This window comes from Ilyonectria robusta, assembly GCF_021365365.1.
Source record: "Ilyonectria robusta strain PMI_751 chromosome Unknown BGZ61scaffold_4, whole genome shotgun sequence".
Taxonomy (NCBI): Eukaryota; Fungi; Ascomycota; class Sordariomycetes; order Hypocreales; family Nectriaceae; genus Ilyonectria; species Ilyonectria robusta.
In genome coordinates this window covers 1,890,429-1,903,492 of record NW_025764438.1, presented here as the reverse complement: position 1 = coordinate 1,903,492, position 13,064 = coordinate 1,890,429, and the positions used below count along the sequence as shown (strand labels likewise).

Here is a 13,064-nt window from a genome sequence, read left to right as displayed (position 1 = left end):
AGCTTCAGCGCCATTGCCATTGTCCTGATTATGGAGTGGCCCCGCCAAGTTCCTGATTGAAGTTTGGTTGTGTGGCTATTGAGTTTATTTGTGGCATAATTCCTGTTGCTATTGTTCTTGTCGTCTGTGTCAAGAAGATGTGGCGTCGTCGAGTTACGGGGATGTGATGCAAGGGGACGCAAGTGCCGAGGACGGCTTTGTGGCTTCCAGAGCTATTAGTCTTTATTCCTCCTAACAATACTTGTTATTATTGTCTACTGTATTGCAATTAAACCCAGCACATACATCCAGGTAGAGCGTAGGTCCCAACATTTGTGCGGTTTCGTCACGACATTCTGGGAGTGACACTCTCCTACCAAAAGCTTCAACCATCTCCATTAACGACAAACCACAAATTGTATCAAGGTATATCGCTTTAGATAGGGTATCTTTTATTTAAGCCGTCATAAATTTAGTCTCATTCCCAAGTATTTGTTTTATATTTTCCATGTCCTCGTCCTACAAAGCGCGGAAGTTTTGTGACATGATCAGCCACTTCTTCACTCCTCTGGGCGGGTTCCTGCCCATAGAGTCCCAGTTTGGCACAAGCACAAAAGTCTCGTTGAACATCGTCTGTGGCGCCTCTCTGCCTCTTCCCAGTTGAAACCTTCCCATGATGGTGACGGCGACACTGATCCTCCCACCACTCTTTTCCACCTTTGCGTTGTCCTGAATATTTTCGGGGGCCCCGTATTGGAACGAGGGGTTCACCGGGTGCGCGTCAAACGACTCGATTTCGTAGTGGGCGCCGGTACCCTGGCCCTCGAGGAGCTTCGAGTAGTCGTCGGGGGTTGCGATGACGGCGCCGTTGATGGAGATGTCAGCGGGTATAGCGTAGCGGGAGGACGAGTTGATGTAGAATGGGAGGAGGGGGGATCGGTTGTTGATGGCCTGGTAGTAATGGCTGACGAAGGTCTCGGCAGCTGGCATTTGTTAGCTATTGTTGCTCCTGTTTCGTGTCTGGCTGATTGACGGAAGAGCGACGATGGCTGGGACTTTGGGCATACCTTCGCTCGAGACCCTGATCAAGGTGTCGCTGTCGGGAAGAGGCATTGTTTCTCTTTCTGGATGCTTCGGTAGTCGTTGGCGATGGTGAGAGGGAGAAGCGACTCTCGTTGTCTCTCGAAGGGGAGTTAAATGCTTCGGCGCAAACAGGCAGGCAGGTTGAAGCCTGGTCAACTTTTGAAGGATGCGGTCATGGCGTAGAAATCATAGACAGTTATCGTGTCACTCAATGCACACTGTGCTGTGTCCCCTCCCCCAAACGGCTTATCGCCTGAGAGCTTTTGATTTGCACGCACAGAGCTACTGGTCGCACATGGTACAAAAATTAGCACGTCGTCATCAGCTAAATCAATGTACCCGATCATGTCCATCCCATCTAAAACAAAAGACGTACCTGACAGCCAGATGAATATATAGCAAAATGAAATGGCTTTATTTAGAGAAATGAATATTGAGGGCTATGTCCCACAAAGCAATCTCACTGAAATGCTTTATTCAAGGGGTGACGAATAAATACAACGAGGTTCAAGCATTCATCTACGGGTGTAAATAACCGTGGCCATGTGTGCGAATAGCAACACCATTTTTGAAGCTCCCACCTCGACTCAACTGTGACGTGACGTGACATATCCATCCCACCTCTGCAAACAAGCTGCACACTTGCGCAACGCCATGAGGTCACTCAGCCTCCAATCCCTCCGCGGGCTGCGGCAGGTGCAGTCCAGACTCCCTCGCCAGACCAGCTGGGTCTGTCCGGGCTGTCAATCGCATCGTGTAGCGGCGACCCGATGGAGCAGCTCCAACAGCTCGACGCCGACGACGGACAAGCCATACTACATCACGTCGCCCATATTCTACGTCAATGCTGGTCAGTAACGAGCTCAAGATCACACTCGTTTGAACCCAGCTCACGCCGTAGAAAGCTCCCCACATTGGCCATCTCTACACAATGGTTCTGACTGACGTCCTCAAACGATGGGAGCAACTCAAAGGCAACCAGGCGTTTTACACCACCGGCACCGACGAGCACGGAATGAAGATCCAGCGGGCTGCTGCCAAGGCGGGCATGCCCCCGAAGGAATTCTGTGACAATAACTCTCGTAAGTTTCGGGAGCTGGCCACGGCCGCCGACATCTCACACGACTTCTTCATCCGAACCACCGATGCGGACCACAAGAGCGCGGTAGAGCAGTTCTGGCTGCACCTCAAGAACACCCCGCCAGAGGGTCTGGGCCTGTACAAGGGTACGCATGAGGGCTGGTATTGCGTCAGCGACGAGTGCTTCTACGCCGAAGACGAGGTTCAGGCGACAGTGGTTCCGCAGACGGGACGCAAGACCATGGCCGCAATTGAGTCAGGAAGTGAGGTGGAATGGGTCAAGGAGGAAACGTGGTTCTTCCCGCTGTCCAAGTACAAGGATAAACTTCTCCGCTTCTACGACGAGAACCCCGACTTCATCAAGCCCAGGAACCGCATGAACGAGGTCCGGAACTGGGTCGAGAACCACCTCGAAGATCTCTCCATCACCCGTCCCGCCTCGAGACTAAGCTGGGGAATTCCAGACCCCGAGGACAGCTCCAATACCATTTACGTCTGGGTCGACGCCCTAATCAGCTATGCGACCAAGGCTGGGTTTGGCAGCGACTGGCAGGTTACCAGCGCTAACAAGGGTCTCTGGCCGGCTGATGTTCACGTCATTGGCAAGGACATTGTTCGCTTCCATGCCGTCTACTGGCCTGCCCTGCTCATGGCTGTTGGTCTGCCACTCCCTAAGAAGCTCGTCTGCCACAACCACTGGACCATGTCAAACCGCAAAATGTCCAAGTCGCTCGGCAATGTGGTCAACCCATTATTCGCCCTACAGCGATGGGACATTGACCCCCTGCGATACTTTCTCATGCGGAATGCTAGTTTCAGCAAGGATATGGGCTACTCCAACGACGTTATTATGGTCGTGTATGAAAAGGAATTGCAGGCCAACATTGGAAATCTTTTCCAACGCATCTCTCGCGTCAAGGGCGGCAAGTGGTCGACTCTCGAGGCTGTGCAATGGGCTCAGAAGGGCTTCGACATGGCGCAGATTGAGAGCCTACCCGATGCCACAATTTATATGAGCCTGGAAACGCACCTTGAAAAGGCTCCTCAAGAGTTCCGAGACCAGATGGACGATATTAACCTGAGCGGAGCCATCCGTGAGATCTCTCAACTCCTCGCGCAGGTAAGCTTCATCACTACAAAATTTGACAGCAAAACGTTCTAACTTTTGCAGGCCAACCGATTCATCAGCGACACCGAACCCTGGACGCTCGTCAAGGACAAGAGTCCAGAAACGCAGATGCGCCTCAACTGGATCATCTACCAGAGCGCCGACGCCCTGCGTATCGCGGGTATCCTCCTCCAGCCCATCATGCCCTCCAAGGCGGCAGAGCTGCTAAAAGGCCTCGGCGTGAAACCCGAGCGACGCACTATCGAGTTCGCCGGGAAGGGCAAGGATCTCGACTTTGGCGTAGCAGCGCAACTGACGACGAACCGGGCACGCGATCGGGCAACGGCGCAGTGGGAGTCTCTGTTTCCGCCAGTGCCAGGCGTAGAGCTGTTGGACGAAGAAGCCGTGGCAGAATTCACTGCATCGGCGCCCTCCAAGTCAAAGAACCGCCTGAACAGAGTGTCTGAGGCCGTGGCGGAGCAGGCCCGTAAGGATTAAGCCAGTGAATGGGGTTCTGTTGGGCGACTGAATATGTACCATTCCATGTGTACGATTCAGTCGGAGGAAAATATGTAAAATATGTATGATGTGTGTTTGAACAATACCATTCCAGTCCAATCAATATTCGTGGCTCATTATATGTGTTGCGATGCCACTCAGGTTCGGTCTTACAGCAGTCCCATCTGACTACTAAATTTTCCCCGATGCGGTAGTTTCACTCTCACTCTCAGCCCCAACGCTCCAACTCTCAACTCTCAACACGCGCTTCCAAAAATGAAAATCAACGAAACAACAGGTCAGAAACTGATGCGACACATCGGTCTAGGGTCTTCATTAACTCGTCGCAGCAATCGCCACGAGTCAAGCTCTGCTTGTCCCCTACGAAAGCCACCATGTGCGGCAATACCACTCATGGATGCAAGACCCGGTGTGTGGTTCTCTGTTCCTCTGTGTCAACCCTTGCATTATTCTCTTGCTCGAAAATACTATCCATACTAATTCTCCTACTCCAGGATATCCAGGAGGCTACGGCGTCGGAGCCCATGACGATGGACGAAGAGTACGAGAACCAGCAATCATGGCGCACCTCGTCTGACAAGCTCACCTTCATCATCTGCGCACCGCCATCCGCCGAAGAGGCCTGTCAATCCATCGTCAAGGCGAAAGTCGCCGATGCGGATGTCAAGATGCGCGGCGACATCAACTTCTTCCTGTACCCGTACGAGAGCGACGACGATGACGAAGCCGCCACCGCCGATGAGCAAGGCTGGTGCACTGGCGAAGTCGACGTCATGATCGCCTCAACGGCGCATCGCGGACAGGGCTTCGGTAGAGCCGCGGTGTGCGCGCTCCTCGTATATCTGCGAGCGCACATCGACCACATCCTAGGCGAGTATGCAGAGGGCAAGCCTGCCGCGCTCAAGGGTTTGATGGCCAAGATCAAAGAGGGCAATACGGGCAGCCGCGCCCTGTTCCAGAAGTTGGGCTTCGTGCAGAAGGGTGAGGTGAATTACTTTGGCGAGGTCGTCTTGGTGATGCCGTGGGAAGACGTTGCGAGGAGGGAGTGGTGGGAAGGCGCAGGGCTGGATTATCACGAGATTAAATATGAGGATGTCAGTGATGCCTGAGGTGAAAGGAAAATCCTATTGAGATACACAAGTACAAATACATAAATGATTCTACGCATGGAAACACTACTGCAAACACGACTGCAAAAGCTTCCGAGAGAAACATGAAACCCCAACCCGAGCAGTCTCCTTCAATCCTACACCAGACCATCCGCTTCTTGTCTTGCCCGCTCCACAATAGCAAGAGCCTCTTCCAATTCTTTGATATCTGTGGCCAAGGTCAATCGCTTGTTATACGTCGACTGATCCTCCCCTGCGATCCTGTTCAGATGCTCTTCAGACAACTCAAGCATGCGTGCTGCCTGTAGACCCTTAACAGGGCCCTCATCGCTGGACACGTAGGCTTCGATTGTGCCAATGATGCTTCTGATGAACGCTTCCAGAGAGATCTGTCACGGTCGCGTGTTAGCAGTCTAGTTAGAGCACTCCGCTCCGCCTGTTTCGGACTTGCCTTGTAGTACACCTTAAGGACGTCGTGGACTTCATTGACCATGTTCTTCTCCAAAGTCGGGTGCGCACAGTCGAAGCATACGCTGAGAGCCTGGATGATCGACAACGAGTTACCCGTGAGAGAGGGAAGACAAGCTTCTTGAAATCTCACTTTCCGCCAGCCTACTACGTTCTCAACAAACGTATTGTCCGTTGTTCCTAGGGTTTCGCACTCTGTCTCTTGGCGTTGTGGGATCTTAAGGGCTTGTTCTGCCGTTTCGCGGGCAGAATCGAAGCATTTCCTCAGCATCTCCTTCAATCCTGCGTGCAACCTTGCCGTGCCGCCTTTTGAGGGGCACACTGATTCCAGAATCGCGTCAATGCATTTGAGAACAGCATTGCTGACTCGCTGTAAATGAATGTTGGAAATCGTGACCCACTTTGAAACCTGTAGCTTATACATGATAGGGAAGATGTCTGGGTTAATGATGCCGGGGAGCTGGTTGGTCTGGACACCCTTGAGTTTCTGTTTAATCACTTCGAGGAGTTTGTCTGAGTTTCCCGTCCGAATGCAATGATTGAAAGCGGGATCAAAGTCGGGGATTTCTCTCCGCTGGGGTGTCGATGTTTGAGACAAAACACCGCTGTCAATATCTGCAAGCTCTTTCAATTTCTCAGTCGGGCTGATGTCGTAGTCTTGGAACTCCCATTCTGCTCCTCTCTCTCTCATGAAACTGTCGAATTCTTTGTTCAAGCGACTCACTTCCTGCCGGAGCTCCATAACTGGCGTTGGCAAACGACCAGGGCGATCCAGAGCCATTATCGCCAACTCGTCGTAGTTCTTAGCGATGTTGGTTGCGTAGTTCAGCCTTGCGTGGTGGTTGCCTCGGGGTTCTCCCAGCATGGCTTCCTCGGAAGATTTGGCCTGCAGATTCCTTTCGACGTGCTCTCGGATAGCAGGGAAGCTAGACGTAATCTTTGAGTCCAGTATCGTTCCCAGATGCATCTTCAACGCAGCGCATCCACGCCGCGGCTCGGGGACCCTGTCCCAGGGGAAAGTCTTGAGCAGGTCTTTCTCACTAGCCTCAAGCTCAAGTTCGTCTTTGCCCTTGTCCTTGTCGTTGCGATTGCGGACAACAAACCAGCCATCTGACATAAGTCTTGGATCGTCTTCTGTGAGTCTGAGACCGAACTTGAGATCGAACCCGACCGCGATATCCGCAGCCTATATTTGTTAGTATAAATATATATCCCCGTTGCTGGAATACTTACCCCGTGTGCCTCTTCAAGGTTGTTTTCAATCTTATCACACTTGGTAAAAACACCAATAATACGCTCTCTGTCATTGATATGGTTCTGTGCCACTTCTAAAATCGGCTGAAGATTGAAATCAACGGAGGCATCGACAACGCAACTTTCCAAGGTTAGCTTCTCGGGGAACCCAATTTGTGACTGGTTCGACTTACATGACTGTGTTTTCAGGTTTTTGCATATACTTGACAATCATTTCCTCAACCCTTTCCATGTCTACCGTTTTCACACCATAAGTGCTGTTGAAGAGTCCTGGAAGGTCGAGAATGCTGAAGTAGGGTCTATTTGGACCGGAGAGCTCAACCTTCAGAACTTCCGCCGCGAAATTGTTGCTGTCTTCGTTTTTTCCATGGCGGATTCCTATATACTTTGAAGATACCTATCCTATTAGCTCACTTGTAGTCATGGAAAAGCGGGCATCGTACCTCCTTAACAGCCTTGACAAACACTTCAGCCGTAAAGATTTCCCCGGTGCACGCATAGCTGCTAATCGTATCAGGCGCTCTTTCCAGGCCATGCACTGTAACCTCAGCCGGTTCGATAGAGATACGGAAGCTGTCCTTGCTCCTGGGAGGTGTGCGTTTGGAGGTGATACGCGTCGGAAAGCGGGTGCATGTGCCGGTGCCGACTGGGAAGGGAATTCCAGTCAATCTCTGTAATAAAGATGACTTGCCCGAGGATTGACCTCCAACAACGATAAGCTTAAAGTAATTAGCCAGGTTCGATCAACTGTGGTTCGTCAACGCACCTGTGGTATCTCTAGTTTCTTGCTGCATTCAAAACTCTGAAGTTTGTCGATAGCTTCGAACAAGATCCTTCCACGCTCGGTGCTGAAAGGATTTTCAGTCAGAGCGTTACCTTTCTCCGGATCTTCGACTAAAGAGGCCTCAGAAGAGACAGAGGATGAGTCATCAGGTACGTCCTGTGGTTTTTCTTCTTTCTTGTCGGGAACCCGACTCGGGGATGATGCATTGTTAGACAGGCCCTCCACTCCAGAGTCATGGGGACTGTCAGCATTGACAAACAAGGATCTGCGGTTACGGGATGGAGTAGATCGGGGAGTATGTTCGGGCACTCCAAATGAAAACGACATGGTGGCAAGATGGTATGAAGAGAGAATTAAGTCGAGTAAGATAGGTTGACAAGGTAATGAGAAAGAGAGAATGATTGGTGTTAGGGCTGGTGAGATGGATTGATGAATTGTTGGGGGTTAATGGACTGGATGAGCTTCTCCTTTATCTATTTCGGAGTCCCCTGCGGCCGCAAATCTTCCCTTGGGCCTAATAACGCAGCTCGACTCTTCAACCCTGTCGGTATCTCCCATCTCATTCTTCAGATATGCAGCTTCTAGGTACAACGTTTCAGACTAGAACCGCCCACGTATTTTTCGACCAAATAGGCCGCTTCATTGCAGCCATATCATGTAGGGATAGGGCGATTACTCGAGTCTCGTTGGTTAATTCTCCCGACTCTGCCTCAGCCTCGTCGAAAACGGGGTTCGATGCGATGCTATGTTGGTTCCCCCCTGTACTTGCATCCAACGACACTACGACTCCGTGGCCGTTGCGGGTCGACAGGACCTCCGAAATAGCAACCTGCCGTTTTGGTCTAAGGGGGAAGGACCAGCATTAGTTGATACAAGGCCATAGTGGTCGGGCGCATCTGTCGAGATCAGATGAACTGGGAGAGTGTAGTTCCTGGGGTTTGGAACAGTTGAGGTTAAATCAAATCCAGGGTCTTTATCTTCCGGGTTTCAGGGGCACTGGGACCCGCTACGGATGTGCAAGGGGCAGGCGGGAGGCGGGAAGCTGACAAGAGGGGTATCAGTTGTGGCTAAAACGAACGACCCCTTGATGTTTCTAGTTTGTGATATGTGGTTGCGGCGTCGTATTAAAGCGAGCTGAAGGATTTCATAGGTCTCTCCAACCCCCTTACAGGATCAATGTTGCACCGGTCAATCATCGGAAGAGGTTCGCCGTGTCTCTCAATCACAGCTCACCTCCCAGATTTCGGCAAATGAGTCATGCCGAAGGTTAGCCCAATAGTGCAACAAGTGTCAGGTAGGGAGCCTATTCTTGAGGCCATCGCGGAAGCATTTAACAATGCCGCAGCCGCCCGCGTTTGCAACTAGTTGATGGAAACATCAAACATCGACCACTTTGGCCGCCTGTTTTGGCCTCCCATTTGGTCTCCTACTTGGCCTTCTATTTTGGTCCCAACTGTCGACCCCTGCAATCGCTCCAATATTGCACTAACACGACCAACAACCAACCAACAGAGTTCAGCCCCCTTGTGAAAAAGGCCAATCAGACAATGGCGCCCTCTCTCGAAGCGCTGCTCAAGCACTACGAGTTCGACCCAAGCTTGCTTGATCGTGTCTCGTTCCGCAGGTCTAAACCCCCGCTGGCTATCGTCGAGCCTGATCCCTCTTGGCCGCAGACATTCAGCCTCGTCAAGGCGCGTATCGAGTCAGCTCTCGGTTCGACCAGCCTATCCATTGCCCACGTCGGTTCCACGTCGATCCCGGGTCTTCCGGCCAAGCCTGTAATCGACATCGACTTGGTCGTCAAAGACGTGACTGACGAGGCCTCATATGTTGGGCCGCTCGAGGCCGCCGGGTTTCATTTCCTAACTCGGGAACCAGGCTGGCATGGGCACCGCTTCTTCTGCGGATATGAGCCGATGTCGACCAATCTGCATGTTTGGGGTCCCGATTGCCCAGAGACCGCTCGTCACGCTATATTTACGGACTGGTTGAGGCGCAATCAGGCGGATCGGGAGCTGTATGCGAAGACAAAGAGTGAGGCGGCTGAGTTGAGCATCGAGAAGGGGGAGACTGTGATGGAATACAACAAGCGTAAGGAAGAAGTAATTCGTGAGATTTTAATGAGAGCTTTTAAAGACCTTGGGTATTTGTAGTACACTTAACAACATTATTAATGTTTCCTTGAGAGGATGGGGTATTGATTGGGAATATGGAAAAGGGCAGGAACTAAACCAATATTGGTGTGCTCAACTACAAAAACATGTCAGAACATTGAGACTAGAATGAAAAGAACAAACCATAGGTATCCAAATTGAATGAGAATAATTTTGGTAAAAGACTAGATACTCCAGACATTTGCTAATCGGGTTACTCATGGCCTAAGTTGAGGGCGTGATGAGTTTCAGTATCGAGGGAAGCTGTAGGGTAGGTTCAACTCCACCAATTGTCTCCACCCGCAATCGTCCAATCCCGAGCTTAGCCCAAAATTTCGACATCCATCTTCAACATCACCACTTTCTGTCATTCCACCAGCCATTCCCAGCCGCAGACCACCACTCTGTGTGAAATTGGCCATGAACACCATGTTCCAGTCCATCACGCGCCTTGCGCGCCCCGTCATCTCCAAGCCGCTCTCCCAATCCCCCAGGTAGGCCGCTCTCCGTCCACCCAAGCGCCACCATCACATAGAATCAATCCATCGCTAACTGTCTAACTCGCAGGACATTCACCACCCTCGTCCCTCTCCGACCGTCCCTCACCCCCCTCACAGCCGCCATCCGCCGAACTGCGTCCCCCACAAGCTTCACCCCCTCCGCTGCCGGCGCCGCCGATGTCGTCCCTTCATCCGCCATCTCAGCGCACCCCGCGTTCGGAGACATGCAGATCCGATGCGGACCGCGAAACACGATGAACGGACATACTCGACTGGTTCAGAAGCGTAGACATGGCTTCCTCTACCGCATGCGAAGCAAGACTGGCCGCAAGATCCTGTTGCGGAGGAGGATCAAGGGCCGCAAGAACATCGCCGCTTGAGTGCACCAGATCACTACTAGGAATCGAAGGGAAATGCCATTGGACATACTATGGGGACGGAATTGGCCCTAGAAGGAGAGGGAAAGGTCACGACGACCAAGGCCATCTCCTGTACGATAAACGAATGAGGATGATGGGGAAAGGAAGTTGAGGGATGAGGGAAGACATGACTTGTCCTCTTCCATTGGTGTGATACAACTGTACAAACACGACAATTGAACCATAAATGAACAATTCATGGGCTTGTTGAAATTGAGCACGGACAGTGATGTGCACCTGTGGTTTCTCAGGAGGATGAGACTCCGTTGCAAGATAGGGAGTGTTGTCTGGAATCGGTCGAGTGACCGTGGAGGAGTATCTCGAAAGGCCAAGGGGAGACGCTTCTCAACTTCCTATCGGATGTATCGGATAGGAATATTCCTATAGGCAAGTTTCACAAGCCTTTACTGTTCATCTAGATTGGGATACCGAGCCTAATTACTTGGTGCTGTCGTGGCCTTACATGACCGGGTGTCTAGTCTGCAGTGACTTTCAACCCAAACTGTTTAGACGCTTTGCAAGAGAGACGGCAAAAACTACAAATCAGGTCAAGGACATAACTAACTCGGGAGTATGCACCGCAAGCAGAACGGAGGGTCGGAACTGGCGGGAATGATGGAAACTGAGGCCCTCGTGATGGACGTTGCCGCCATATCCTGCGCGGGGCATTGCATGAGAGCTCGGGTCTGGACCGTTCTCAGACGAAGTGTTGTCCACGACATCAACAGCCACAACTCAGAATACGGGACGACGACAATCACAGGCTTGGAGAGAGGACACGAACTTGCTCTTGTCCCTCGGCATTTTGTCTAGCTTTTGCTGACGGCGTCTGCAGGCCTGCAGGTCCACACACGCAGATCATCAGGAACATGGAGGCACGGCATGGGAAAGAGGGGGTAATGAGCTGCACGCCAGAGCTAAACCGGAAGGATCAGGTATGGGAATCTACCTAGGAGTCCGTCAGCCGAGATCGAGCAGATGAACGGGCCGGGGCTGCATATACAAACGTTCGGGGCTGGGCCGCCACCGCGTCAGCCGGGCTGAGATGCAGGAGGAGATGGTTCGATGGGAGGTTTGGATTAGGTAGGTGAGTTCGATGCAGGTGCAAATGAGCTGAGTACCGATCAACCTTGGCGGCTTTTTGGACGAGGTGGTGTAGTGGTGGTGATGGTGGTGAGCAAGTCAGGGCGGCGAGTATGACGGCAGGCTGCTTTTGATGAACCGGAGTAACCGAACGGAGAGCAAAGCGGCCAAACGGGTGAGATGGGGAATGACATAATCGGCTTTGCACAAGGCGAACGAACCAGAGTCTGGTCTGACTGTATAATATATCTATCTGTCTGCCTTGTGGTTGAATGGTTGCGAGGTCTGGCTCTGATCACGAGTCCTAGAGAACATCTCGGTCTCTCGGAGCGACGTACAGTTACGAAGACAGGGACGAAGACAGGGAACAGCCACGCACTTACGCCATGCCGAGAGTACACATGAAGTCTACCCCTTGTGTGGCTAGAGTCATCACTACCCCCCTTATCTCCACCCCCCTACTAAGGTCATCTCTACCCCCTCACTAAGGTCATCTCTACCCCCTCACTAAGGTCATCTCTACCCCCTCGCTAAGATTATCTCTACCTCTTACCTAAAGTTTTCTTTATTTTTTATTTAAATTAAATATTTTTTTATTTTTTAAAAATTATTAAATTAATTAATAAAAACTTTTAAATATAATATTCTTTTTAAAATTTTTTTATTAATAAATTTAATAAAAAAAATTAAAAATAAAAATATATTTAATTAAAAAGTAGAAATAATCTTAATAAGAAGGTAGAGATAATCTTAGTATGGGGGTAGAGATGATCTTAGTATGGGGGTAGAGATGACCTTAGTGAGGGGGTAGAGATGACCTTAGCTAGGAGGGGTTTATTAGGGGGGTAGGTTCGGCTCTAGCCACACAAGGGGTAGACTTCATCATCACACTCCGCCATGCCGTAACCCCAACAGAACTAATCGTGCTTCCCCGCAAAATGCGCCCCATGGGCCATGACAAGGGCCACGAAAAAGCCGAATGCAACGGCGGGCGGGCCACGTTTGGTTAAAAAAAACGCACCAAGACGCACCCGCTCCCATTGCCCGAGTGCGGCCAAGGGAGGCAGACGTTCCGCCCTGGCATCTCGGGATGTGGCGAGGATCGGGCTAGGCTGGGCTCTAGAAATCCAAGAACTCGGGGTTTTAGGGCGAGATGACCTCACGTGTGCTCGCTCCAAAGACGCACTCGCGCGGAAGAGGGTGTGCTGGGCTAATGAATTGGCTCTGGAGGTGTGAACAAGTGTGAAAGCTGTGGGCGCTGTGGTTGGATGAAGCCCTCGCGCTCTTGTAACGGCTGCCATCACAGCCCCGGCGGCAAGCCCGTATTCACGATTGGGTCTGGCATGTGCAATTTCCATTTGACGGCCACAGCCTCGTGTGCGAGATAGAGTTGGACGAATCGACGGCGATAGTCCAGGTATTTCCTCCCAGCCTTTGAGACATTGTTTGCTTGGCCGTGTTTTGCCTTTTGTGAATACTTGCCTTTTTGCCAAGTCTTCTCCACAAGGCCCCGTCCATCACTCTC

At 51.4% G+C, this 13,064-nt stretch overlaps 6 protein-coding genes across 6 annotated transcripts; 4 read left to right on the top strand and 2 right to left on the bottom strand.

Moving 5' to 3' along the window:
- Window positions 1-408: 408 nt before the first annotated feature.
- On the bottom strand, window positions 409-1,203 carry BGZ61DRAFT_414292 (nuclear transport factor 2 domain-containing protein). The gene is made up of 2 exons (XM_046243321.1): window positions 1,047-1,203; window positions 409-962 (listed from the first exon to the last, which is right to left on the bottom strand). The coding sequence occupies exons 1-2, from the start codon at window positions 1,090-1,092 to the stop codon at window positions 499-501; spliced, it is 510 nt and encodes a 169-aa protein (XP_046108682.1). The 5' UTR covers window positions 1,093-1,203; the 3' UTR covers window positions 409-498.
- Window positions 1,204-1,660: 457 nt separating this feature from the next.
- BGZ61DRAFT_384378 (tRNA synthetases class I (M)-domain-containing protein) lies at window positions 1,661-3,920 on the top strand. Its single transcript, XM_046242698.1, has 3 exons — window positions 1,661-1,912; window positions 1,968-3,262; window positions 3,314-3,920. Exons 1-3 carry the CDS (start codon window positions 1,717-1,719, stop codon window positions 3,746-3,748), a joined length of 1,926 nt encoding a protein of 641 aa, XP_046108681.1. The 5' UTR covers window positions 1,661-1,716; the 3' UTR covers window positions 3,749-3,920.
- Window positions 3,921-3,952: 32 nt separating this feature from the next.
- BGZ61DRAFT_585637 (acyl-CoA N-acyltransferase) lies at window positions 3,953-4,921 on the top strand. The gene is made up of 3 exons (XM_046256415.1): window positions 3,953-4,046; window positions 4,099-4,178; window positions 4,264-4,921. Exons 1-3 carry the CDS (start codon window positions 4,025-4,027, stop codon window positions 4,876-4,878), a joined length of 717 nt encoding a protein of 238 aa, XP_046108680.1. The 5' UTR covers window positions 3,953-4,024; the 3' UTR covers window positions 4,879-4,921.
- Window positions 4,922-7,807, bottom strand: BGZ61DRAFT_585636 (P-loop containing nucleoside triphosphate hydrolase protein). Its single transcript, XM_046256414.1, has 6 exons — window positions 7,367-7,807; window positions 7,044-7,319; window positions 6,774-6,997; window positions 6,580-6,721; window positions 5,330-6,532; window positions 4,922-5,267 (listed from the first exon to the last, which is right to left on the bottom strand). Exons 1-6 carry the CDS (start codon window positions 7,709-7,711, stop codon window positions 5,016-5,018), a joined length of 2,442 nt encoding a protein of 813 aa, XP_046108679.1. The 5' UTR covers window positions 7,712-7,807; the 3' UTR covers window positions 4,922-5,015.
- A 793-nt stretch (window positions 7,808-8,600) lies between these two features.
- BGZ61DRAFT_445472 (grpb/dephospho-CoA kinase) lies at window positions 8,601-9,723 on the top strand. The gene has a single exon (XM_046245085.1). It carries the CDS (start codon window positions 8,932-8,934, stop codon window positions 9,535-9,537), a length of 606 nt encoding a protein of 201 aa, XP_046108678.1. The 5' UTR covers window positions 8,601-8,931; the 3' UTR covers window positions 9,538-9,723.
- A 174-nt stretch (window positions 9,724-9,897) lies between these two features.
- Window positions 9,898-10,536, top strand: BGZ61DRAFT_167531 (uncharacterized protein). The gene is made up of 2 exons (XM_046237545.1): window positions 9,898-10,031; window positions 10,105-10,536. Exons 1-2 carry the CDS (start codon window positions 9,958-9,960, stop codon window positions 10,415-10,417), a joined length of 387 nt encoding a protein of 128 aa, XP_046108677.1. The 5' UTR covers window positions 9,898-9,957; the 3' UTR covers window positions 10,418-10,536.
- Window positions 10,537-13,064: the final 2,528 nt, after the last annotated feature.